Raw genomic sequence first — 25,013 nt, forward strand, 5'->3', positions numbered from 1 at the left:
TTAACAAAGCACAGCTTTAATAAAAAGATTTAAGGCTTACATCTTAAAATGACTTATAAATAAACATAATCACAATACATATATTCTATTTTTTAAAAAAGTATTCATTATAAGATAATATATATTTTCTGAGTTATAAAATCCCATATAAATAGCAAATTATTCTCAGTATGCAGAATACAAGAATACATAAAAACCGGGGTGCATATCTGAAAGGAATCCTGAGTACACACTCAACAAATGGCAGAAAACAGAACAATGATAGAGTTGGACACAATAAATGCTGCTGTCCTACTATATGATTTCTCCAAAACTGTAAAAATGGAACTGAGAACTTCTTGGTTTCTCAACCCTGTTCAGCTCCATAGAAATAAACTCAAGAATGGCTCTGGACACTCCACTCCTGGAGATTTCAGGAGCACCCTATAGATTTTTTTGGTATCAAAAAAAAGAAAATGACATCTGTCTTCTGACGGACAGAAATAAGGCACACACTTGGAGCATGTCAGCGCAGGCTGTAAGAAGCAGCTTGGACTTATAGCCAGAGAGCAGTAAAAGGCATCACTTGAATGAAGACGTGTGGCAACAAATTCTGGTAGTTACACGCAAGAAGTAGCCAATTCTTGTATTCCTCAAGGTTTCCCTGCTTATCCCCAAAATTTCAATATAAACCAAAACAAGAATAAGTGGAAACTTTGTATGTTATCAATATCAAAGTGAAAGTTCCTTTTTTTTTTTTTTTAGATTGAGATAAGCAAACCAGCAAGCTGGACTACGAACTAGCGGTCTGGCTACAGCAGCACGCTTCTTTCTTTGTGGTACAAGTTGTAGCAGCATTTAGATCAGAGCTTTCACCCTCTCTCTTGGCTTTTCAAAAAGTGAACTGTACAAGAGATGTATGTGAACGGTAATGTTCATAAAGTTGTGACTGCATCTCCTAGAACAAGGCAGACTGCAGAACTGCAAGAGGACAGCGACTTGCAGAAGTCTGTCGGTATATTTAAATTCTGAATTCTGAGCTGTTTTATTATTGTAGCACAATGTTTTTTTCTGATCATAACAAAAGCCAATTATTTGTGGAAGAAATAAAGACTATTCTGCCTGTTGTTTTCAAGGAGTAATGTAGTCATTAGATATTCCTTTAAACACTGCTATTATTATATAAAATACAATGTTTTCTTTCATATACTCAGGGTCATGAGCTCTGACTTCTTACTAAACCATGAATCATCAGAGCAAACTCATACATGCAAACTGCAATAAACACATAGAGGCTTACATTTTGCTTCTTACTACAGTGTCAACTCAGTAGAGATAATGAAGTAAATAGGAACTATTTACAGTATCCTGGCTTACTCCCAATTTAACTGGGATCAAAAACCAGATGAACAATTTTATACTGACGTTGAACCATAGTTGCTGAGAGCAGAACTTCACAAGTAAACAGACGCATGGTAACACTTTAGATTCAGAAAGTTTCAATAATCTTCTGTCCTTTCAAATATTACAAATAACTTATCCTTCTTTTTTTTCTTGGTATCCTGTGGATACCAACTGCTTCTCTCATGGCAGTTTTCTTCCCAGTTTTCAGTTAAAAACCTCAGCAACAAGGAGTTGTAAATATTGCACAGTATGTTAGGATGGAAGACTAGAAAAGGGAATGGCACTTGCAGGGTGACTTTTCAGTCCAAAGAAATGCTCTTCATTTTTTCTGCTAGTTCCTGTCTCATTTCTACATGTTTTTTCAGGTTTTGTACTTCATGGGGCAGGTTAATGTCCCACACTGACACACAGGATTGTAATTCTGAAAGAAAAAAAAAAAAACATTGAAAACCACAGGAGGGAAGAATTATTGCATAATTAGAAGTGGTTTTGCTTATCTGCTCATTTTTTAATTACTCGTAAATTGCCCTAATGAAGCATGATGCTTAGGACCTGGAAGACAAGGTACGTGACACTTTTTGTGTGAGGTAATGCAGTTATGGGTTATGACCTGTTTGTACTTGCTCAATGATTTGGATTCCAGTTCCTAAACTTAAGAGTATACCATTTAAAAGCACTTGAAAAACCATTCCTGGTGCCTGTGGGCCATAAGGTCTGAGCTACAGCTAATGCTTAGTACTGAGGAGCCTACATAAAATTTCATCTCTATTTTCCTGAGCAGATATACCCTAAATGCTTACAAGACTCAAAACTTCACTGTAAACTAAAAATGTATACAGATTTCATAAGGTAGTGAGTATACTGGGAAAAGGTCATTTCTTCAATCTCCCTTCATGCAAACAACTCTTTATTGCTTTAGCTTTAGCTAAGCTTTATTGCTAAGTCACATTGCTTTTAGCGGCGTAAGGATAATTGAGAATACTTGCATGAGCAGGGGCTCAAACTAAGGCCCCAAGGTTTCTGGGAGTCTCTGATTCCTCTCTGTATAATTAGTGGCACTCTTAAATACAATAAAAAGGCTAAAAAGACAATAGGTGTTCTTATGGTAATAATCAGGGAATATCAGAATATAAAAACCACTGCTGTAAGTTTGATTCTTATTTTACTCCAAACGGTCAGCTCATCTACACTTGCCACCCTTAACTTTATACTGGCATTGCCACATTTTTAGGAGTCACTGAAACAGCAATGAGATAAAGGCGAAGAAGGGCATTGATCACAGCAGCAACTGTAACTGTTCTTAGAAAAAAAACAAATACGGAGATTTTCTATCTTCCTATTCCAGCACTTCGCTATCCTAATTGTCAGGAAGCTTTTCCTGTGGTCTGACCTAAATCTCCCTTGCTGCAGCAGAAACTGGTTAGTCCTTATCCTGCTCACAGGGAATGTGTAGAAGTCTTTATTCCCTTCCTCTTTATTTACATATTTGACGCTTATTATCATGTCCTCTCTAAGCTTTATTTATATTAACCAACTTAAATTGCTGCAGCATTTCATCACAGGTTGCATTTTTCTCCTCTGGACTATTCCCAATAGTCCAGATCATTCAGCAATATCCCACATGGATATGCTGCTCCAGCAGAGGCCATATCAGCACTCAGCAGAGCGCAAGAATTAGCTCATGTCTTACAGACACCACTTCTCGATTGGTGTGAGAATGGTGTTCACCTCTTCTGCGGCAACGTGACATGGCTGACTCGTGTTCAGCCCACGATCAATTATAACCCTTTTTCTGCAGCACTGCTCTTTAAGCTGATCATTTCCTCATGTTGGTACAACAGATCACTCCTAATTAAGTAAAAGATCTTGCATTTGTCCTTATTGAATTGTATTCTATTTCCTTCCGGACCATTCGTTCTATTTGCCGAGGTCATTTTGAATTCTAATCCTGCCCTCCAGTGTGCTTGTGGCTTTGTCTTAGACAAGACTTGTCTGCAAATCTGAAAAGCACATTCACTATTCCTTCATCCACATCATTCATGAAAACATTGAGGATTCCTGGCCTAACACAGACCCCTTTGGAAATCCATTTGATACATTCTCCAATTAGACAATGACATTTACTCTCCAAATACGATTTTCCAGCAAATTATACTGCATATTTCAAGTAGTACCTCCCTCCAATGCATTTTTGGAAGTTACTGTTAGTTTATATGGAGCCCAGAAATGCAAAAGACAACAAAACCTAATAATGGTGTTTCAATAAAATTATATTAAATGATGATCATCAACTCTCCACTCTCAGTGGGCAGTCAAGCATAATAGTGTCTACTCCACCAGTAATACAAATTAATAAAACACAGTTCAGGTACCTTTGTGATATTTGTTGTCTTCGGTGTCACCTTTATAACAATATCCCAAAACCAGGACTGCATTCTTGAGAGTCCCTTTTTCAAAGAAATAAAACGTCAAATGTTAATGGAAACTTTGTACTTTAAGGACAGAAAGAATAGATGACATCATACCACTAAGAGGACAGAAAGCAGAATTCAGTCAACTGGACCCTTTATTCAAAATCATTAACCATGAAAAACCCAGACACGGAAACAATATAGCTCACATCTCCATGTAACGTAGGGGTTTATCAGGGTTCAAAGGCATAAGCACTGCATTAGCCGGCCAGCCTGTCGAACAAGGCCAAGAACAAAGCACCCCATTATTTGCCACAAGCAGAGGTAGTAAAGTCACAGAGGAAGGAGATGTCACAGCGAAGGGATAGGCTGCAAATGAAGTCCCAGTGCACAGCAGAAACAAAGTGCCAGTAATCAGTTTGGTTATGAAAAAACCAAACCAACCAAACATGATACAAATTAATTGTGTTGTGAACTAATGATGGCACGTAGGTAGGAAAGGGGTGCTAGCAGGGATGTAGAAGTAGGGGATGGATCATAGGAAGGTGCCTGCTGAATAACGCAAAAAACAGACTAGGAAGACAGGAGTGGTTGGATCACAGAGGGCTAAGTTGAATGTGCTGGTGTTCCAGTATCTTCTCGCTTATTCCCAACAACACATGTTTAGAGATGTCCTGCAAGACAGATGGAAGCTGTTAGGTGTTCTCCTGCCACAGCAGCTCCCTCTCCTGCGGGCAGCACAAGGACAGCAGTGAGCCCTTGGCTGAACTCTAGTAGAGAAATACAGGTCCCAGCCTGCGTACCAGGGAAGGACCAGTTCTCCGTGTTCAGACGCTCCAGCTGCAGCACTGCACCCCACACCTCCCCACACCTCTTCATACATGAAGTCTTACACAGTCCCCCAGGGAGAAGATGAGGAGGGGGTCAGTTTCTGGGGTATAAATAGACTGGAGTATGGATTACTGTGAAAGCCACAGTCTTGGAAGTTTTGTGTGACCACACGTCAGTGTCCCCCCCCACAACATGTTCCTTCTGAATCAGCAAACGTTTCTAGTGTGTCCCTCAGGACCTCTGCAAGGCAGAGAGATATTTTTCCTGCCCTGTGGAGATCTGCAGTATATTCTCCTTTGATAGTGACGTAAATCTGCTTATGGTAGATCAGGGCTGGTGGGAATCGTACACATCTTCCATGCTCAAGATTTTCCATCACTTCAATTTTTTCTCCAACCAGTCCCATCTATACTCCTTACAAAAGTGATTGGAACTTTCTTATCCAGACTAGGGTCCTTTCTTACTATAGAGAAGTCTAAATTTTCACTTGCAAAATGAACTACAGATTTACATACAAATCATTCTCTGTAAGTCTCATGTCTATTATATGTCAATGGGTTAGATGACAGAATTAGAAAAAGACCTTAGATTTCCATATTCATAGATGAACTTGATAAAATTGATGTCTCAAAGTCTGGCAATCTCTTTTCCCTGAAATATTTACTTCTGATTGACATGTATTTTAATCTTAAAGGAAACTTTAATACAAAAATATTTCCCTCTATCTTCTCCCATTTCACACAAGCAACGCGTTGCTATTGAAGAATTGCTCAGTAACCTCAGTGCCATTTTCACTGATTCTGTGAAAATCCCAGTAAAAGAAAAGTCTTTGAATTTAGGAAAAAACCCAACCCTTATAAATAATTGCTGGGAAAAAATGATGGAAAGAAAAAGGTACACATCAAACCGCGCGTATCAATCTTACCTGCCATTCCTGAGATTTGTGCAAACATAGCTAAACCCTCTCTCCTGAAGTATTAACTTTTCTATATATAAAATTTTGATTAAAAATGTTGAGGTGACTAGAGACAAAGAATAGGAGACTCAAGGCTTTTTAAACCACACTGTATTATTATATACAATATACTTTCCCTATCAATGACAATAATAAGTAGAGGCAGAAATTTTGTTTTCATAGTAAGCATTCTTTATGAAATGCTAAAAAAAAATAATCCCTTTACAGTACTAATATTGTAGCTATCAAGACTAGAAGGACTGAAAATGCTGAGCTAGTGAATCTGGACACTATAGCTGGCACTCTGAACAGCTGAGGACTGCACAGACTCTACAAACCTGCTGTCTCAGGCAAAGGCAAATCAGAGGAAGATGGAGTATTTTGACTCGTACAACACCGTCAGCACTATAAGCACTATAACTGTAGTCTATGGATACTTCTGGTGCCAGAAAGAAAAAAACAGCCCTCAAATTAAGTTCCTGGTGGTAATGGGAAAACATCCACTGCCTGCAACTGTGATGTTTGGTAGCAGGATTACAGTGCGTTTCTGAGTACGCAACAACAGCTTCAGTCTTTTTTTGACAGCAAACACACTTTAAATCACACTGACAAGGGAACTCCAGAGTTTTTTTCAAAATACAGTGGAAGGAAATGGGAATCCAGAAGTTGTGCCACAAGGAATGTGTATTTTAAGCATAACCACCACTGCGGTACAATGAACTCTCGAGCTGGTATGGCCTTTATTACTTTTGGGAGAGATGCAGGAATGTGTACAGGTGAAGGAAGTTACAACAGCCAAGAAATGCCTCATACTCAACTAACTACACTTCCCTGGCTGCTTGTAATTACCCCTGAAGACCCACAACTACTGTCTGCCTGCAGCAGCTTGAAACAACTGGCCCTGGTGACAGGAACAGCACATATGTACAAGTCTGCACCCTGAGTCCAAGTGTGTAGTGCTTTCCCAGCTTTGCTGTGATCTGCTTGTGACCCAAACCTAAAAGAACCATTCCTGAATATGGATGGGAGAAGAAAACCAGGCAATAAGCAACGAAGGAAAAATTATTAAAACCTAACAAGCTCCACAGAGAGAGAAGCCAGAAGCGTAAAACTTAAGATGGAGAAAGAACACAGGCAGACACAGATCTAGACGAAGTCTATCGGACAGAAGACAGTGAGGGCTGTGCTGACGCATGGCACAAGGACGCAGTGAAGGTGGGCTGTGTTCACGCGCTGATCCGTGACAAGCCAGGGAAGAGTTGTTGTTTGACGTGGGCACAGGTATGACAGCCTCCTGGTGTTCAGCTAACACTGGAGTGTCTGTCATTGACTGAAGATGACAGGAGTGGAATAGAATGAATGAACAAAATGTGGAAAATGCTAATCTGTTCCTGGAACAGCATGCCAAACAGGAGACAGCAATCCTAAACCTGGCACTGATCCCAAAGCAGTCGTCATTTGATGGTTTTACTTACCTAGCTGAGCTGTTATCATGACTCTAACAGAGTCACAAAAGTTGTCTATAACTCGTACAGGACGACGTGTTGATAAATCAAGCAGCAAGATATGCCCTCCTCCTGTCCCTATCCACAACGCAGTATTTTTCTGCAGGCAAATTGTCTTCACTCTTCCAGAATAAGCCAGTTTATGTTTTGATTCCTTATTTAATTTTTCCTCTTTGTCCCTACACGTATGGAGAGAATTTGTATTAAAATCTCATGGCACACTATTCCACAACTGCTAAAAGGACTCTCTCAATACCAGCCTTTTAAACAATCGTTCATCAAGAGAAGCTGCAAAAAAAATCTCATGCTAATCAGCTGAAGGACTCAAAACAAACTGGGATGAAAACTACTGGACTTCTAAGGCCCACCTGGGCTGCTTCAAAAGACCTTTAACTAGGAGGCTGGTATCCTTCTCTGTGCTCTCCCAGTCTGCAGAAGAATAATGCCACTGCCAAGCGGGAGGAGCACACCTAGAGCTGCTCCTAATCTCACCATGAAAATCAAATGGACATGGCACATAAAGGGAGAGCAATGATTTAAATGCAAATGGAAATCATGGCCACTGTTAATAAAACTCTGATCTCCTACTGAATCTGCACACTGGAGAGAGAAGACATTCTTATTCAGGGGATGCAGGAAGTAACTGGATGCAACAGCATTAGCACCTGAAGGACAGCAAAAGACTTTGTTCTTTCTTGAGCAGAATTAAATGAATCTTCTTGTCATCACAGACAAATTGTGAAATATAATGAGGGTCTTAAAAAATTGACATTTTGCATGGGATATTCTGAAGTTCTGGGCCAAAAGAGAGGAAAGGAATTGTACATTTGGCCAAAGAACTGGGCAAACCCCCTACCTCCAGGAGGTTAAGGCACTATGCTAGAGAAGGCAATCTGATATTCAGCTTTCTATGCATCAGGCCATCAATCTGAAATAAAACACTTACTTAAGAAAATGCGCACAGTCAATTAGTTCTGAAAGTTTTTCTGTCTTCTTGTCCCAGATTTCCACAAAATGGCTGTTTTTCTTTGCCAAGTAGATAGACTTGTCTATTGCTAATGAAATAATATTTGCATCACTGTAAGCATTATGACAGAACCTAGAAGAGAGAAGAACTCCAATTAGATACACAGAAAATATCTAGTAGAAAACCTTGACTATTACAAGTGGTAGCTTCCCTCTAACTCTTACAGAATCATTAAGCCTTAAAACCAAACTGAGACTACGATACAACTGAAAGGGTTTGCTATAATCTTCCTACAGTTTGACATAAATTCTCACAGTAATTGAGTTACACTGACGATATCCCTGGAGGTGCATTAATGCCCAAAACCTATTAATAAACCTTTCCTATCTATCTGCTCAAACCACATATGCTCACATCACAGCACCGCAAGCTCTACCTTTCTCCTGGCACTCTTTCAGTGTTTGGAGACACTGGATAGTTCTTACAGGGCCCACAAGACCAAAAGGGGTCACTCAACACAAAGATGACAAAGCCTAAAAATCAGCAGTGGGATTTAGTTCACCTTGCTATGCACTTGTTTCACTTCAGCTAACAGCCTTTTTGACTGTTTTCCTCTATGTATGAATTTGTCTCTCATGCCGGATCTGTGTCTGCACGTATCAAAATATTATTGGCCCTGCAGTTTAACAGCATTAGCTTATTTCACTGACTCTTCAATTCATCTTGAAGAACAGCTCAAAATCACAGGCCCCTGATAGCAGACACTCAGTAACACTGATACGTTCCCTAACGTTACTTGTTTTTGACAGCTTTATTTTCAAAACAGTATACAGTTTTGCCTCCACAAAGCTCAAATTATTCCTGTGACATATTTTGCATCTTGCATATTTGTATCTTGACCTGCATTTTACTGATGATTTAGTTTCTTGCTTTATATTAACACATGATTTTCTAAAGCAAAACAATTATTCCCAGAATAATGATCTCTACTAACATAAAATCAAACATGGTTTTCTCTGCTCAGGAAAAACTCCCCTCAACTTCAGAGCAGGATTTGCCCATGTGAGAACTGTATCAAACACTCCAAAAACTTCAGTCTCTAATTTCTAAATAATGAGAAGTCAGCAATCATACATGATTTAACTATACAGGGCAAAGATATGCACACATATCATGCTGACAAACATGTAAGGACAAATACTACGCTAAGCATGTGTGTATAATTCTAAGTAAAGTAACCACGGCCTGGACAAATGCAATTGGGGGAGAAAAACCTATCAGTTGCATTTATACATTTTCTGAAGAGATATTGACTTCATAAATCTATATAGTAAAAATGCGTATCCCTTGCTTAAAAGCAGCAATGAATACTTTAAACACTACTCACTGGTCTTATTTAATGCACATTGTATTCCATCTGTATTATGGAAGGAAAATAATGTAAACAAGAGAACTCAAAGAACGATCTCTAGAACAAGACATGACATCGAAGTACTGCCAGAAATCTTTAAGGAAACCAACAAAAGAGCCAAGTAATATCACTTAGAAAAAAACCTTACAGTTGACTTGTCTTTGTTTCAATGAGCTTTTGAACAGAGAAGTCACTAGTTAAGGCAATGATCTTTGTTCCACAGCTTCCCCAGATTATATTTTTTTCAGATAAATACGAGGATTCGTTTAAGCACATCAGTGGTGTGCTAACATTTCCTATAGTTAGTATCTTCAGAGGTGTGGCACCCTTACACTGCAAGAAAGAATATACTCTCCATTAGAAACAAGGAATAGACACTCAGAAACTGTTAAAACAATGCCACACAGCCTGCTGAATTAAATTTACACAGCCAGATTTTCTAAACCATTATGGCATCTTTCCCAAATGTTAGAGACTGAAAAGCACCATAGTCTCATTGTAGGTGTCCCACAGACACAGCCTGTGTGAGAGAAAACAGGACAGAGCTGGGACTGATATTTTCTGCACCCCCTGGTGCAGTTCAAGAGCTGGATGGAAAGTCACATCCATACCTTGGAGAAATCCCACACTGGCCCACATTCTAGCTCTGCGATGCATTGCAACTCCATAACTGCTCTAAGTTGCCTATGGTCAGGAGCTAACTCTCAGGAACCAGCTGCTATAAACAGGTCGCAGCATTTCTTTATCTGTTCTGTGAGCAGAACTCTGACCTACAGACAATCTAAACAATATTGTCTTTTTGAAGATATCTATTCTATGAAAATTTAGTGTGAATGAAAAGAAAAAGGAGCTATAACAGCAATAAATAAAGGAGATTGAAACCATTAGAATATTCTTAATAACAACCATTAATGTCACTCTCTAGTCAGTTTGCCAGGCCTTTCAAAGTCCTATAATGAGAAATAATTTCCCCCTCTTAACTCTGTTGGTTAAAACAGATATAGTAAAACATGCAGTTTCTCTAAGCCTGCAGTAGAAAACTATTTTTAGTTTTAGAGAAGCAATTAAAAAATAAGCTGCATTAAATAAAGCCACTATTGGTAGCTGCTTTACATATTATTGATAATATTTTGTAGAACAGACAGCAAAGAACAAGCCTACCTTTACTGCTCTGTCTTCAAAAACTGCCAGTCTGCCATCAGCTGTGCCTACCAAGAAGAAATTCTTCTGTTTGCTGAAATAAAATAAAATAATGAATTCTAGAAATGCCTTAATCAGGTAAGAAAAATTTAAATGAGTAGCCTCTGGTATTTCAAGAGTTTCATTAAATGCTAAAAGCAAATACAACCACCTATGGTCAGGAATGTAGTCTCCAGTTACACTGGGTGCAAAATTAAAGTGAAAATACAGGCAAAATAAACAGTTGTCTGAACAAAACTGCATGAGTGTACAGATGGCATTTTCTGAACATCTCTGTTTAGTCATATTTTCAAAATGTAACCCCAAATATTTTAAATTAATTTATACCTTTGTTTTGAAAGAGAATTGCAGTATAAACAAGTGATGGAATCTGACATTTTCTGCAGACGATGCCTTCTTGCTTCATCTTCTGTGTTAAGTGCCCATAGAGAACCAGACTGGGTTCCTGCTACAATCCAGTTTTCTTTCTCAGTAGGAAGGGTCACTAAGGCCAAACTTAAAATTTTACTATCTGCAATATCCTGAGTCAGAAAAAAAAAGAAAAACAAACCTGGTTATGATTTCAGTAAGGGTAGATGCTAGTAAATTGTTGGTAATAAAAATAAAGTACAATCTTCTCAGACCCTGGACAGACCTAAGGCCTAACCTCCCCATTAAGAAATCTAATTCCCTATTAGCAGAATGTATCTTCAGCTGTGCCATCTATCTTCAAAGTGCTGGGAAGGACCCCTCAAACAGTACCCAGGAAAATCTCTATGCTGAAAAAAATATTCTCTCTCTCTATTCTGATGAAAGTCCCAAAGCCATCAGAGTATTAAGCAAATGGAACTACACTGCAATATATGTTCAGTTTAATTCCTAACAATACAACTATTGGTCTGATACTTCTTTTTCTCATGTTAATTTTAGAAAAATAAGTCATATAATTTATACCAAAGCTACCAATTAAAATATATCACGGTCACAGATGGCAGATGGAAATATAACTTAAACAACTTTGATGATGAGTCACTCTCAGTTCTGGCACACATGTTCATCACAGCATATCAAGCCTGGGTAAAACCTTTTCCCTTTTCTGATGGCACAGGTCTGAGATGCACAAAAAGCAAACGAAAAGAGCTGGAGGGTATCACCCAAAGTGGCAGAAGAAGGTGGCATCCATGGGAAGAGAGGAATCATTAAGAGACTAGCTGGATTGTTAGGGGAGGTAGAGATACGAAGGGTTGTATAACTATTACTCTTTGTTCTAGCCTCTGTGCTAGAAATGGCTTCCATCCGAGTACAGGAAAGGAATCCAGCAGTAGAAAGACAGTATTATGAGAAAGTTCAGGCTGGATGGCAGGGAGAGAGGAAAAAGCAACTGTGTTTCTGCTTCATTTCATGGATACTGATGACTCACTCATGAGCAATCTTTGTTCTCTCAAAGCTTAGCTGTTCAGAAGCAATATCCTGCTGTTAAAATGCATTAATTCTTCAGAAATACATCTGGGTGCTAAAAAAATAGAATAAATGGCACCTTTCCCACGTACCTCACACGTATGTCCATCTGTATTTAGGTTAACAAATGAGAGCTGTGCTTTTTCTGTGTTCCCATTGCCTATCCAGACTCCCGCCTTCTTGCAGCTTTGATTGGCAGCTACCATGCACTCTGCTGTGGATGTGCTGGGTATTGAAACATACCTCATCAAACAGATCAGCTCTGCAGAATTCAAGATCTCATAAACCTACAAAGAAAGCCACAGCATGCACATGGTAATAACAATGGCTTCTAAAGGGATACATAAATAACAAGCAACAGGTAACAATGTTTTATGGAATATGGACATGGTATCTCAGCAGGTCTGCTCATTTGTATTACCACTATTAATGAGCAATTTTTGTCCACTGAGCAACTTTACGTTGACTCTTATTTTTCTGTTAAAATTTCAGGAAGTCAATGGGGTAAAGGCACGTTTGAAAATTTCACCCATTTCAAAGAGCAACATGATGTGTGATAACAGACAGCAGGTTTCAGATCCACACCGCTGTTCCTCTTCTCACGTGCGTGGAACGGTGTAGGATAACCACACTGATACTATAAAACAAAGTCCTTTTTGCACAGCTCTAGTAAAGACCATGAAGTAATCTGAATCCTGTTTCATTACAATCATCACACAGTAACACCGGGAAAAACAGCAGGCTAGAATAAATGGTTGGTAGATTTGAATGGAACAGTTTACTCTGGATGGCAAGAGCAGGCAATATACCACGGCTGTTTCAGTTCCAGAAAAGAAGAACAGAAAAAACTTGTGCCTCTTACTAACTTAAATGTCCCACTCTTTTTTTAGAAAGCACAACAACTTCATGGTGTTATCTACCTCAAAAATACAAATAAATACACTAAGTAATACCTGGGAAGATGTTGGTCGTTCCTGAGGGTTTTCCTTCAAACACTTTTTAATTAAATTTTCAACTTTAGGCCAGGGGGCACACCCATATTCTTTGACAGGATCTAAAATGTAAAATTAGGTAACTTCTTTAGTTCAGAAATCAGAGTTCTGAATAATTTCTTCTTTTAAAAATTCATCTAACTTCTTACAGAGCTGCACTAAGAAATATCACACTCAGGTAAAATGTCAGCATGAGCAGCTTGGAATTGCTCGTCTGCTATTAAATGCTAGAGTATGAAATGCTAGAGCTAGACTCCTTCTCATTAAAAGCAGAAATGGATTTTGCTTTAACTTTTTTAAAATGTCCCTATACTTGGCACTGAATCACAGATATGTGTGAGTTGTGTTTTGATTAATGTTGACCGTTCGAGGGCATGGCTGCAGGCTTTTCAATTCCTGTGAACGTTTTTATCCACATTTATTCTTCTGTGTTGGGGCAGAGTATATGGAATACAGATGAACTTCCAATAAAATGTATAGCAATTTAGATAAACAACTCCATATAGTATTTATGAGATATGGAAGTTTAAATTCCCACTCAGTGCTTTGAATATGTATCTTACGACTACAGGTGCTGATCTCTCTAAGAACAAATTACTCATGAGTAATGCTGCCTGTACTGCTTTTCCTTTTAGTTCATCATAATCCGCAGCAGATATTCCAGTCCTGCATTAGACAAAGGTAACATTAATGATAAATACCTGCAAATGAACATACCCTGTTCAGCAAATGATAGGCACTCTTTACTTCTGAGCTCAGCCAGCCCCTTTTTTGGTGGACATAGATAAATGATGAGTATGTGCACAGATGGAACTGTACTATCTCCAGAAACTAATGCTTCTGATTATTTCATAGGGCTTATAATACAGAAAGCAGCCAAATGGACAGCTGCACTCAAGAGATACTTAGTCATCAGTTCTTGGGATGGCGTCTTTAGGGAGGGGCTTTAAACCATCTGAGCTGTGAATTGAACTATTCTCTTTAAGGAGTAGAAAATGCATGAACTCTGTCTCTCCTAATGGAGAAGCCATACCAGATTAAATGGTACAGTTGCTGCCCTTTCCTAGATGGAGTGACTTTTCAGTCTTAAAGAATGTTTCAGGAGTATATCCACTATTGCAGGGCAATAAATAGGAACGCCACACATTAAGCTTGTAGTACTATAAAACTTCAACAGCTGTTTACACAGAAGTTGCCAAATACTGAGTTACACTGACCAGCTGACTTCATCACGTCCAGTATCAGAGCCTGTTTAATCTTCCTTCTAGCAGCCAAAAATTACATACTGTAATGCAGATGGAATATGAACAATGTTAGGTAGCTGGGCAGGGACTTCATGCTCTTGATAAGTTAAAAGGGAATTCCTATTTAAAACCTTTAGTGGTGGCTTTTTTTTTTAAAAAAAATAAGATTTCAATGTTTTTTTAAGATATGCATCTTCTTTATAATGGATTTTTTAACATAATGTATCACGATCAAAGAACAGAAGTGGAATTGTGTTTATCTTAGTACATGATGTGCATTATCACAGTAATATGTAAAGGTCAAGTCCAGACACGGTATTAGAAGGTACCTTCAGCAACATCCATTTTAGCTAGGTCTGGATAAGGTCCCAAGTATACAAACCCTCTATTTCTTTAAAAAGTAAACCAGCTAGACCCCTTGAAATGGTAATGAAATTATAACCAATGTGATGTTGAATAGATGTCTGTTTCTCACTATTTCCAGACTGTGTAAAATTAGGAGAAGCTTCTAAAAATTGCTATTATTTAGTCTCCTCCTCTGATCACTGTCAGATACAACATAAAAGATGAGAGGCGTTATTTTTGGAGGAGGCAGGACAAGTGGTCCGCTGTCATGTTAAAAATTTTAAAAAAAGGCATACCTGGTAACTTTCCTTGTATTGCTAATTCATCAAATTCATTTGGAAACTTTAAGCCTTCCATTATTCTACCTCCTCCTGTTAAAATGTCATAGAGCAGCAAGCCAAATGAATAAACATCAGCTTGCTGATTGTAAATAACATTTCCTCTGGCAACCTCCGGTGCTCGAAATCCTGCAAATAAATCATTCATTAATAGTTATGATTCACATCAAGCTGAAGCCATCTTTATCCTTTTAAGAACAAACACTTTTTGATGAAAATGTCACAGGAAGTAAACCAAAAATGGCACACTATTTCTGGGCTGGCAGTAGTTTGCATGCGGCAGACCTCCAAAAATATCAGCAATCAGTATAAAGGAAGGGGTCAGTACCTCAGTTACAGAGCTCCTGCACCATCACACATAAAATAATTCATTTAGCAATGAATATTGAAAATGAAGAGCAAGTCTGTGGTCTTTAGTGAAGGCCTAACATTTAGCACTTGAAGTCACACCCTCATGCACGGTTTCCAGGACCTAAAGGCACTTTTCAATGTTGTTGAATTGTTCAGTCTCTAAAGTCTCTAAAGTCAGGGAACAATGCTGGTATTTATTTCCTTTCAAAAAATTTAAGACCTACCTATGCATTACTGAAAATTAAAACAACAAATAATTTTGGTGGTATAATTTCAATATCACAATAACCATACTGAAACAAGACAGAAAACCCCCATAATTAATACATGTAATTTAATTTGCTGCCTTTTGACAGAGGACGCCTTGATTCTAAAGACTATATTCATTGATTCTTCAAAAACGGGTTAAAACACGAATAGGAAGAAAGGCCCAGAGGTATAAATCTGGCATCATAACTTGTAATACGATTAGGACTACATTTTGTGATTTTGACTATAGATTTGAGTTACTTCTTATAGACTAAATAAAAACCATATTAGCTATTTTTTGACATAACGCACTGTAAATGAAAGCATTTTTCCATACCTGGCGTGCCTTCAGAGGTTTTTATTCCCATTCGGCAACAATACTGGGCAATGCCATAGTCAGCTATTTTTGCAATAACAGCTGAATTGGGATATAGGGTAAAGAGTAACACATTGTGAGGCTTTAAATCACGGTAGATGATCATTGCTGAATGCAGGTACCTGTTAATCAAAAAAAGTATTTATTGAAAGCATTCAGAATTCAAGGATGCATCTGTACACACACACACTGAATGCAGGATTCCCACAACAGTAAATCGTGCTTTCAAATGTTAAATGTGTTAAAAAACGTCAAATGTCATCAACATGACATCGTCTTACCGGATATTGACTTTAGAATTGTTCTGAAATAGTATATACTGGTACATAAACATTGTGGTATTTTAGTACCAAGTCTTACTGGAAGTGTCATTGGCAGTTTGAGAACTGAATCTGAGAAGTTTAAGCTTCATTGGTTCCTTTGCAGGTTTTGTGGTTTTACAGTCACACTTCAATAGCTCCTGAGGACATTCATGGACTTTCAGAACTTTAAAAATGCACTAAATTAATTCCTTTGACATTTTAATAAGAAATCAACAGCCACATAGAAATTCTACCCAGAGCTCTCACTATTTCTCTACTTATATGAGCGCCACTTGTTAGCAGAAAAAGGTAACAAAAATTTGTGTTATATATCAGCCAATCAATCATAAAAATACAAGCATTTGTTTGACTCGGGGAATACTCTGCTTGAGGTATATGAAAAGATAAGCTTTTCATTTGCGGTATATACTACTTGCAGCTGTATCCTGTTTTTACAGCAACGTAGAAGTCACATTTACCTTAAGCCATCAGCTACATGTAAAGCTATCCTGTGCTGAAGTGTTCTAGTTAAACTTGCATTGTCTTGTTGAAGCAAACGATCGAGAGATCCTTTAAGGGCTAATTCCATCACCAGCATCCGGGGACGGATTGCAGCAGCCAGCAGAGACACTAAACTGGGGTGATGGAGGTGACAAAGCACTGCAAGCTCCTGTAAATTGGAAAATCAGATTAAATACTGCAAATAGCATAACCTCTGTAGCTTTGAAGTAAACTCAGAAATGTTTTGGAGTCTTGCACTTTACTGAAGCTTTTTAAGGTCTTCAGTAGGTTTGGTATTCCAAGAGCAGCACTACAAAAAAAAACAAAAAAAAAAAACAAACCAACAAAAAAAGGCAGTATTTCTTACTTGTCTCAGGAGCCGGAGGGAAGTATGTTTATTGAAAATCTTCACGGCAACCTCTTCGCCACCATAAGATGCACGGTACACAGATCCAAACCCACCATCACCTTTTCAAAGATAAAATTGAAAAGAATATTAAAACCAAAGGGATATCAACCATTTCTCAAAAAAACCCCAAAAAACTAGCTGAAACGTGTGGATCATCTACTGTGTTAAGCTTCATGATCAGTAATCTAAATACATAAAAACCAGCGTCCTAGCGTACAAGTTAATGGAAAATCAAACCTCAATAACTTGACATTTAGAATACCTTAAAAAATACATTTCTACAGAAAAGAATTCTCTAAAATGTTTTCCATACATTGCAGAACTGACTCCAAAAGATTTGTTTACATGAGCTCTGTAAAAAAAAAACCCTACCAAATAATGCTTACCCAAGAGAAATTCAGGAGCTTCGTCAAATTCCAGATCATCATTGTTCAACATAATATTTCTTGGCAAATCAGCCAGTATCAGATCAGGAGCAATCTGAGCTATTGGAATGGTATGTCTCGGTTGATCTGGATTTACCAAAAGGTCACCTAAGAAAAATAAATGAGACCAAAAAGAAGGGTAGTCATCATTCAAAAGGCACTGAAAGCTACGTGGATCTCTTTGAGTACATATGATCAAAGTACCTAAAATTTAATTCTCATGTGTGTGTAATATATATATATAAAGCGCATGCGCACACACACAAACATTTATATGTATATATACGAAACAGAACGCTAATTAAGTTTGCCATTCTACTTAATGTATCTTACATGTTTAAGTATTTTCAAGGTTCTGTATATGTACCAATCAAAAATGATAGCAACTGTTGCTATGTAACAACACCAAACTAACCAAGAGATTATTTTTCTGTCTATAAAAAGAAAGAATTCTCTTAGTATGTAGAATGTCATCATGAATAATGCTTTTAAAATTACTGGTGTACATGGTCCAACTGAAAGATCTAGTATCAGCTTTACTATGTGCTGGATTCAATTCCATGAATGAAGTCGCATTATCGGTATCATGCAAAATGATTCTTTCCATTGTTGCCACGTATACACGAATATACAGAGTAGCAGCAATCTGTCCCATATTCTACACTTACACTGATGGCTCTTACATAAAAAAAGAACAAGTTGCTTTTGACTCATACCATAATTATTTCTTACAGAAATGAAACATTTTTAAATAACGTGAAGTACCCAAATGTTATAAAGGGGATGTTCTATAATATTTATCTACATACAGGTATACCTCTATATACCTCAAATGGCACAAACATATATATATACCTTCTTCAGCTTTTTTAAGTAAGTCATCAAGTAGTATTTTTTGGTGCTCTTCACCATCCTGAAAGCTGTACAGAGCCCATTTCTTCAACAGTGTTTCCCCTTCACCACATACATCTATATCCAGCAAACCAGGAAACCATTCTTCCATAAGAGAATCTATGTGATCCACAACTTGCCCCAAAAGGATGCATCCTTTAAGAAACCAAAGGAGGGAAATTACAGCCTCCATCTGCCGCACTTGTAATTACAAAACTAAATTCTACGTTCCAAAGGCAAAAGCACAACAAACCAAAATGCCAAGCTGCAATCAAACCGGAGCAAAAATCAGGCTCGGGAATAATTAACCTTTTCTGCAAGAAGGTGATGTGATTTTCAAAAAACTGTCTGGGTTGTTGTCAAATACTGCTGATTCCACTAGACAATAAGCTTCAGGAGACCAGTTCAAGTAGATGCCTTGTCTCCAATACATTCTATTAGGACGAAGTGCTCGCTCTAGAAAATACAAAATTAGGTTAAAAATCTGTTCTCCAATAAGAATGTAATATTTTAAAATACGCAGAATAATTAATGGTACTTCAAATATTTAATTATGACTGTAGGTTTATGCCTACCCAAATAACAAACAGAATAAAGGCTGCAACTTTGCAGACAGAATAGCCCCACAAAAGCTGAATGTACAACTAGTGTTCAGTTCTATAAGGCATATCCACAAACTAAACATTTAATTAAGATAGTAAATCATGTAGCAGGTGATGCATGTAGGGATTACAGAAATGCTGAGGTACATTCAGGTTCAAATACAGAATATCTTAGGCAACATATGAAAAAAAGCCAGTGATTTAAATTTTCCCTCTATTGCACACACGTGAAATAGCAAGATGCAACTGGAATTCTATGCTCAGGAGGAAACTGAATGCCAGGAGAGCAGCAGTTATAAATCATATTCGTAGACCATTAGAAATGCATATTTTTCATATTTTACTTGTCAGTAGTATTCATAAATCACACATTAAAAAACCAAAGATGAATGAAATTCCCAAGTTCAGCAGAAAAATCTCATGCTAAAGTACAGTATTAGAAAAAAATTAAAGACACCCCCCTCTTCTGATAAAAGCAAAGTTTTTAGACTTTCATAAAGGGAGAATTGATGAACGTGAAGAAAAGCAATTTGGTTCCTTTCCTGTATTCCTCGTAGAGGCAAATGGCAATATTGTATAAATAGAAGGATTTCCCCCCTCTCTAGCATGTGAAGGAGAGAAATAGACTGCTTATACCTTCACTTTCTTTTGCACATCACTGTAAAGTTCAGGCACAATCTGGATATTTCAAAGTTACAAAAAAGACTACTGTTGTTTATTTCACATTTGTGAAGTGGCCAGAAATTAGCTAAAGCAAAACAATATTGGGGATTAGAGCTTTAACGTGCAGATGTTGGCATTCAAAGCAAACATGCACACTATTGCTTTTGAAGATAAAGATTTGTACCTCTTCCTGACAGCATGTAAGGTGATATTTCAAGCAACCTGTTGATCAACCTGGACCAAAATCCCATAGGAAAGTACGGCATCTCATAAAGCCTGATGATAATTTCTGAATTTTCACAGTGGGGAAGCTCTATAACAGGTCTGTGATCAGACAAACTGAAAGAAAAAAAATTTAGACAGTATTTAATGATGTACTTTATCCAAATTGACTGATGACATACATTATTTATTATGTAAAATGTATTATTTATTAATGAATGAATGATTCAAATTATCAGGGAGCAGACAGTGTATATGCTTATTCTGCTTGCTTGTGCTAAAGTGAAATTCTGCTGTAATTTAAACCCAACAGAACCTCACTAACAATCATTAGTCATTGCAAACGTGAGAAAAACCTGAGACACATACAAGGCAGGTAAGACATTCAGATGAAATATCCCAGGACTTGAAGAACGTAGAAACTCTAATCAATGCAACCATGCACCACTCTCTCCATTAAGCAAAATAAGCATTATTAAACACATTAGGGAAATCTGTAACTGAGGCAGAGAAACTGTGTTATACCTGCTTCAGATAAAGCAAAAAAGACTGCATTCAAATTCTAAACACTTTTTTGTCACCACATTTAATAACTAGACTGTTTGGAAGAAATACTGTCTCTCAGTAACTTGACTGATTCTCGTTCCAAGCGAATAGGCTATAGAAATTCATGGTTATCTATTATATTGCAATAAATATCTGTAATGATGGCACACTGCAATGTAAAGCTAAATTATAACCTTCCTGCTGTAGTTTCAAAGCATGGTCAACTGTAAAAGAAATATTATCCTCATAAATCATTTTATCATTTATAAATTCCATTTACCCAACATGCTAATATGATGTAAGCTTTATCTGCTACAAGATCAGCTCAACATGTCTGTGAAAGCATTTACTAAAATGTATATACTAAGTATATATCATGCTTTCATATACCAAATTGCTTTGATGGTCAGTTAAACTAGCTAGCCTGATAGGAGGTTCCTGTTTTGATCGATCTCTATGGCTCTCATTTGTGGGTTTAGCCCTTTGCTTACCTGCTTGGGATTAGTAGTTGATCCTCTCCTAACGGCAAAGCAATCTGAAACTTTTCCAGAAGCTTAAAGTATTGTGACATGTAAATCTTAGGAAACTTGCTCTTCTTTAAAAGGAATTTTTCCACATCTGAACGCTTTATAATTCCCTTAGGATATTTAGAAAAGCCTTCCACTTTCACCATCAGAATCTTTCAAAAAAAGTAAAACAATTTCAGGTGTACAGTCATCATTAGATTGCATTTTCCTGACAAACTTTGTTCTCTGAAATATTTGGTAGCCTATTATTTAGGGGGGAAAATGGATTCCATTTCACAGTGAAACCAAACATTTCTATAATGCTAGCCAGCAAGAAGACAGCAGTGAAAAAATTTAACCTGTCCAAGCCACTAGTGTGTTACTATTCTTCAGTAGCTTTCACTGTTCCATGTTACATGGAAATTTATTCTACAAGTTAATTAGTGAAAGTGTTCTCTGAAAGGAGCCTATGTACAGTAATTTTTCATATCAGCACTTCACACAGGCATACTGGTACTGACAACATGATCTCAGTCTTTTCTCACTCTTAATCCCACCATCTTTAAGGGCTCAAACTTAGATTTTTGCCATCCCATTTCCTGCAATGAATGGAAGATAAAGTTTGAGGTTAGGAAACCTGAATACATAAAGCACCAAGCACACAATGACCCTTCTTCCCCCATTCTTACTACTTTAATCTGAAGTTCCAGCTTTCACTTCAACCTGTCACAACATGTTGCAGGATTACTTTGCATCCCTGGGGTTTTTCTATTCTACATGTATTTTTGTGTCTGGTGTAGTTTAAATGATATTGGACATTACTGCTTAAGAACATAGAACTACTGAGACAGAAAGTTGTTTAGAAAACAAAGAAAACAGAAAGAGCCAGGTAAACCAGCCTGGGCAGTGAGAAAATTCTAGATCATGAAACAGGAAAGAAATGGTGAAGAAGAATCACTAATAAGTTACGGCGGTTGCAGAGAGGGCAAAAAGTTTCATGAATGTAGATTAAAAAAGGAATTGGAGTCTAACCTGTGCCATGATTTTACATAGCCACTTAGGATCTACAAAATACAGATCTCTTAGCTGTAGTGCTGGGTCTTGAAAATGAAGGAGTACACCTGTGCAAAGAATGTTGTAATTAGCAATGCATTTCTGAAGCTCCATATTAAGAAGAATAAACCCCCCCAGTCTGAGCAGTTTTTCTTACATTAGTTGACATAAGCAATTTGAATAAGAAATACAGCTATTGAATTTATGTCAATAGGACAGTAGAATAAAATCATGGTTTGTTCAGCTTTATTTTCAGATGTTTTGTTAGATTTGTAATCTGACTTGGGTTTTTGCCAAGAAGCTATGCTCTGTGTGGTTTATTATTTAATCTTATGGAGTCTGTATGGCACTAAGATAAGCTGTTACATATATTCACCTAACCGCTATTCAAGCTATTATAGCAATTGCATCTTTCTTCAGAGACAGTGCTGTCAAACCAGCAGGTATGATGTTATCAAGGGGTAAGACGTATAAATTGTTACAGTAGTGATCCTTTATACCATAGAATTCCTTTATGACCCAATAACCTGAATTATCAAACTAACGTTACCGAAGCTTAAGCACTTTGTGCCAACCTTGTGCGAGATTTGAAAATGCATACAAGTCTGTCTGCTGCAGATCTGCAACAAAGCACTAACAAATATACATTGAAGGTAATATTTTACCTGATTCATTCAGAAAGTGAATTGCGTGAGGGAGTTCATTTTCATCCAGTTGTAACTGGCTTTCTCGTACCAGTTCCAGTAAGCGTTTCTGATCAATCACAGGAAATTCAACCGGGACATTTTCACGTTCCAGCAAAATTCTCTTCTCCAGCTCCAGGTAGCTGTCAGGAATTAGCTGACCAACCACTGGTTGATCTCTGATCTGTATAATTAAGAATAATAATCTTAAACGTATTAATTTATTCATGTGAAATGTAGACAATAAAACTAAGATGCGACTCAACAGTAGCAGCAAGAAGGAACAAGAACACTCATTTATTGACTAACATAGCTTCTGAAAGGCAGATGTAACTAATTCTTCTTTCAGAATTATAATATGAATGTCTTTCTATAGATGAATACTCAAAGAAGAAAATATTTCCATATTACATGTACATAAAATAAGGGATGTCTGAGAAGTTCAAAGAGAAGCTTTGATTTGAAGTAAAAGGCAAATATTCACTGTATGAACAGATGATGTCATACGTCTCAGGTTAACACAAGACAATAGGCAACTGAATAAAAAAAATATACCTCACATAATCTGTAATATCTCTAGATATGTCTTTAGATAAACGGGGAGGAAAAGGCCAGTAGCTCAATTCAAAGTCTCCACTGCTGATAGTCAGTGGACAAGAGGAGAGGAAGAAATAAATTTGGCCAGGTTAGTGACACTTAAGGGAAACACAGTCGGATGCTCTGCCTCTGTTCCCTGGGGCTGAGTTCCTTCCTGGAAACATCCTTTGACCTTTGGTATTAGCTAGCACCCGACCAGGTTTTTCATTCTCTATGGGTGCTGACATAGTCATTATTTTTGAGGAAATGGGAAACAATTTTCCCAACATTTCCAAATTGGCTTCTTAGTGTGTAATTTTCCTCTCAAAAAAGTTAAACACCAAACAACAAGTTCTGCCATTGACTTCAGTAGCACAGGACATCACCTTTTCTCTTTAACATGTTATGACACTATACAGGCGTGACGGGTGCACTCCTGTTTGAAATAACTGAACTTTGGTCCGGGCAGATGCTCAGAAAGTAAGCCTAACTGAAGTCAATCCTATTGTGTGAGGCTATCGGTGAGAACATGGCACCAAAACAAAAAAAAAACCAGTTTGACTGGAGACTGGGCTGGTAAGTGGCTGAAACTGCATTAACACAGCAGAAAATCTAACTACAAACCAACGACTATAAATATCTGCAGCCATCCAGGTCCTCCATAGCAGCTGGCTGCATGGTGGGGATCTCCCTTTGAGTAGGGACGCCTCTCAAGGTTACCCCTTGAGGCTGAGAGATCCCTTACCTGACACCAGACATTGATGGGTTGGTAAGTGACATTTTTTGCATGCAACATTTAAGATAATGTATAATAAGCTTATATGATAATTTTTGTATCCCATACTAACTTTAAGTGTAGTAAATAGTATTGACCACCAATCTACCTGTACTTATTAAATATTTAGCATATCTAAATTTATGGATTAGAACTCCATAAACTAACTACTAAATCAGGTCTGTTTGTTTGAGTGATCTGTGACTCTTCTCCTAAGATAACATGATTGATAATGTGCATTCTTTTTGTTACAGATTGGATCTTGTCTTCCTGTAAGCTCCATGCCTGGGCTAGTCTCCTCATACTGGTCATTCTCACTTAGCTGGCTAAGGAGACAGCATGGAGTGAGTGGTAGGGATGACTTTGGAGACCACAGAACTACCAGTGCAGATTCTCCAGTTTAGGAGGATCACTCAGTCTTAGTGGTCTTCTTTTCTTGCTTTAATTCACTATTCCTCTTTCTAGGAATATTTTCATACTATGTAAAATGAAATCAGTAAATGGAGAATGAGTTGGCGTTCAGAAATCACAAAATTGTATCTCCTGGTCCCCTGAAATCTTGCAATAATTATTGTTGCAATTAAATGTTGCCATCCAACAAAAAACAGCTTTTGATCAGATTTCTTTGTAAGAAAAAGTTGGTCTATTTTTAATTAAATATTCTATTTATAGCCTAATGTTTGAAAACAAGCCTTAGCTGAGATTTTTAATACTTTGATTTTTTTTGGTAGAAAATGAAAACAAAACTGGTGATTCTCGTTCATTATTTTGCTGTGTGTAGTATTTTATAGAAGGTAAGATGAGTTTGCTATCACACTAAAAATGTATTTAATTGCGTGTTTAATTAATGTTTAAAAATGTATT

The 25,013-nt window shown here is 37.5% G+C and overlaps 1 protein-coding gene across 1 annotated transcript in view; it reads right to left on the minus strand.

The window, feature by feature from the left end:
* Positions 1–25,013, minus strand: part of LRRK2 (leucine rich repeat kinase 2) — a 74,102-nt gene continuing 49,089 nt past the window's right edge. Inside the window, exons 32-51 of the mRNA XM_075742033.1 lie at positions 22,781–22,982; positions 22,095–22,183; positions 21,048–21,235; positions 19,973–20,127; positions 18,833–18,979; positions 18,488–18,679; positions 17,594–17,740; positions 17,166–17,266; positions 16,777–16,967; positions 15,957–16,117; positions 14,978–15,148; positions 13,054–13,154; positions 12,193–12,387; positions 10,991–11,184; positions 10,625–10,697; positions 9,612–9,796; positions 8,032–8,184; positions 7,056–7,264; positions 3,756–3,830; positions 1–1,804 (exon numbers count right to left, since the gene is read on the minus strand). Coding sequence (XP_075598148.1) covers positions 1,683–1,804; positions 3,756–3,830; positions 7,056–7,264; positions 8,032–8,184; positions 9,612–9,796; positions 10,625–10,697; positions 10,991–11,184; positions 12,193–12,387; positions 13,054–13,154; positions 14,978–15,148; positions 15,957–16,117; positions 16,777–16,967; positions 17,166–17,266; positions 17,594–17,740; positions 18,488–18,679; positions 18,833–18,979; positions 19,973–20,127; positions 21,048–21,235; positions 22,095–22,183; positions 22,781–22,982 — 3,051 coding nt within the window. The 3' untranslated portion in view covers positions 1–1,682. The remainder of the gene's footprint in view (positions 1,805–3,755; positions 3,831–7,055; positions 7,265–8,031; positions 8,185–9,611; positions 9,797–10,624; positions 10,698–10,990; positions 11,185–12,192; positions 12,388–13,053; positions 13,155–14,977; positions 15,149–15,956; positions 16,118–16,776; positions 16,968–17,165; positions 17,267–17,593; positions 17,741–18,487; positions 18,680–18,832; positions 18,980–19,972; positions 20,128–21,047; positions 21,236–22,094; positions 22,184–22,780; positions 22,983–25,013) is intronic.

This window comes from Balearica regulorum, chromosome 1 (assembly GCF_011004875.1).
Source record: "Balearica regulorum gibbericeps isolate bBalReg1 chromosome 1, bBalReg1.pri, whole genome shotgun sequence".
Lineage (NCBI taxonomy): Eukaryota > Metazoa > Chordata > Aves > Gruiformes > Gruidae > Balearica > Balearica regulorum.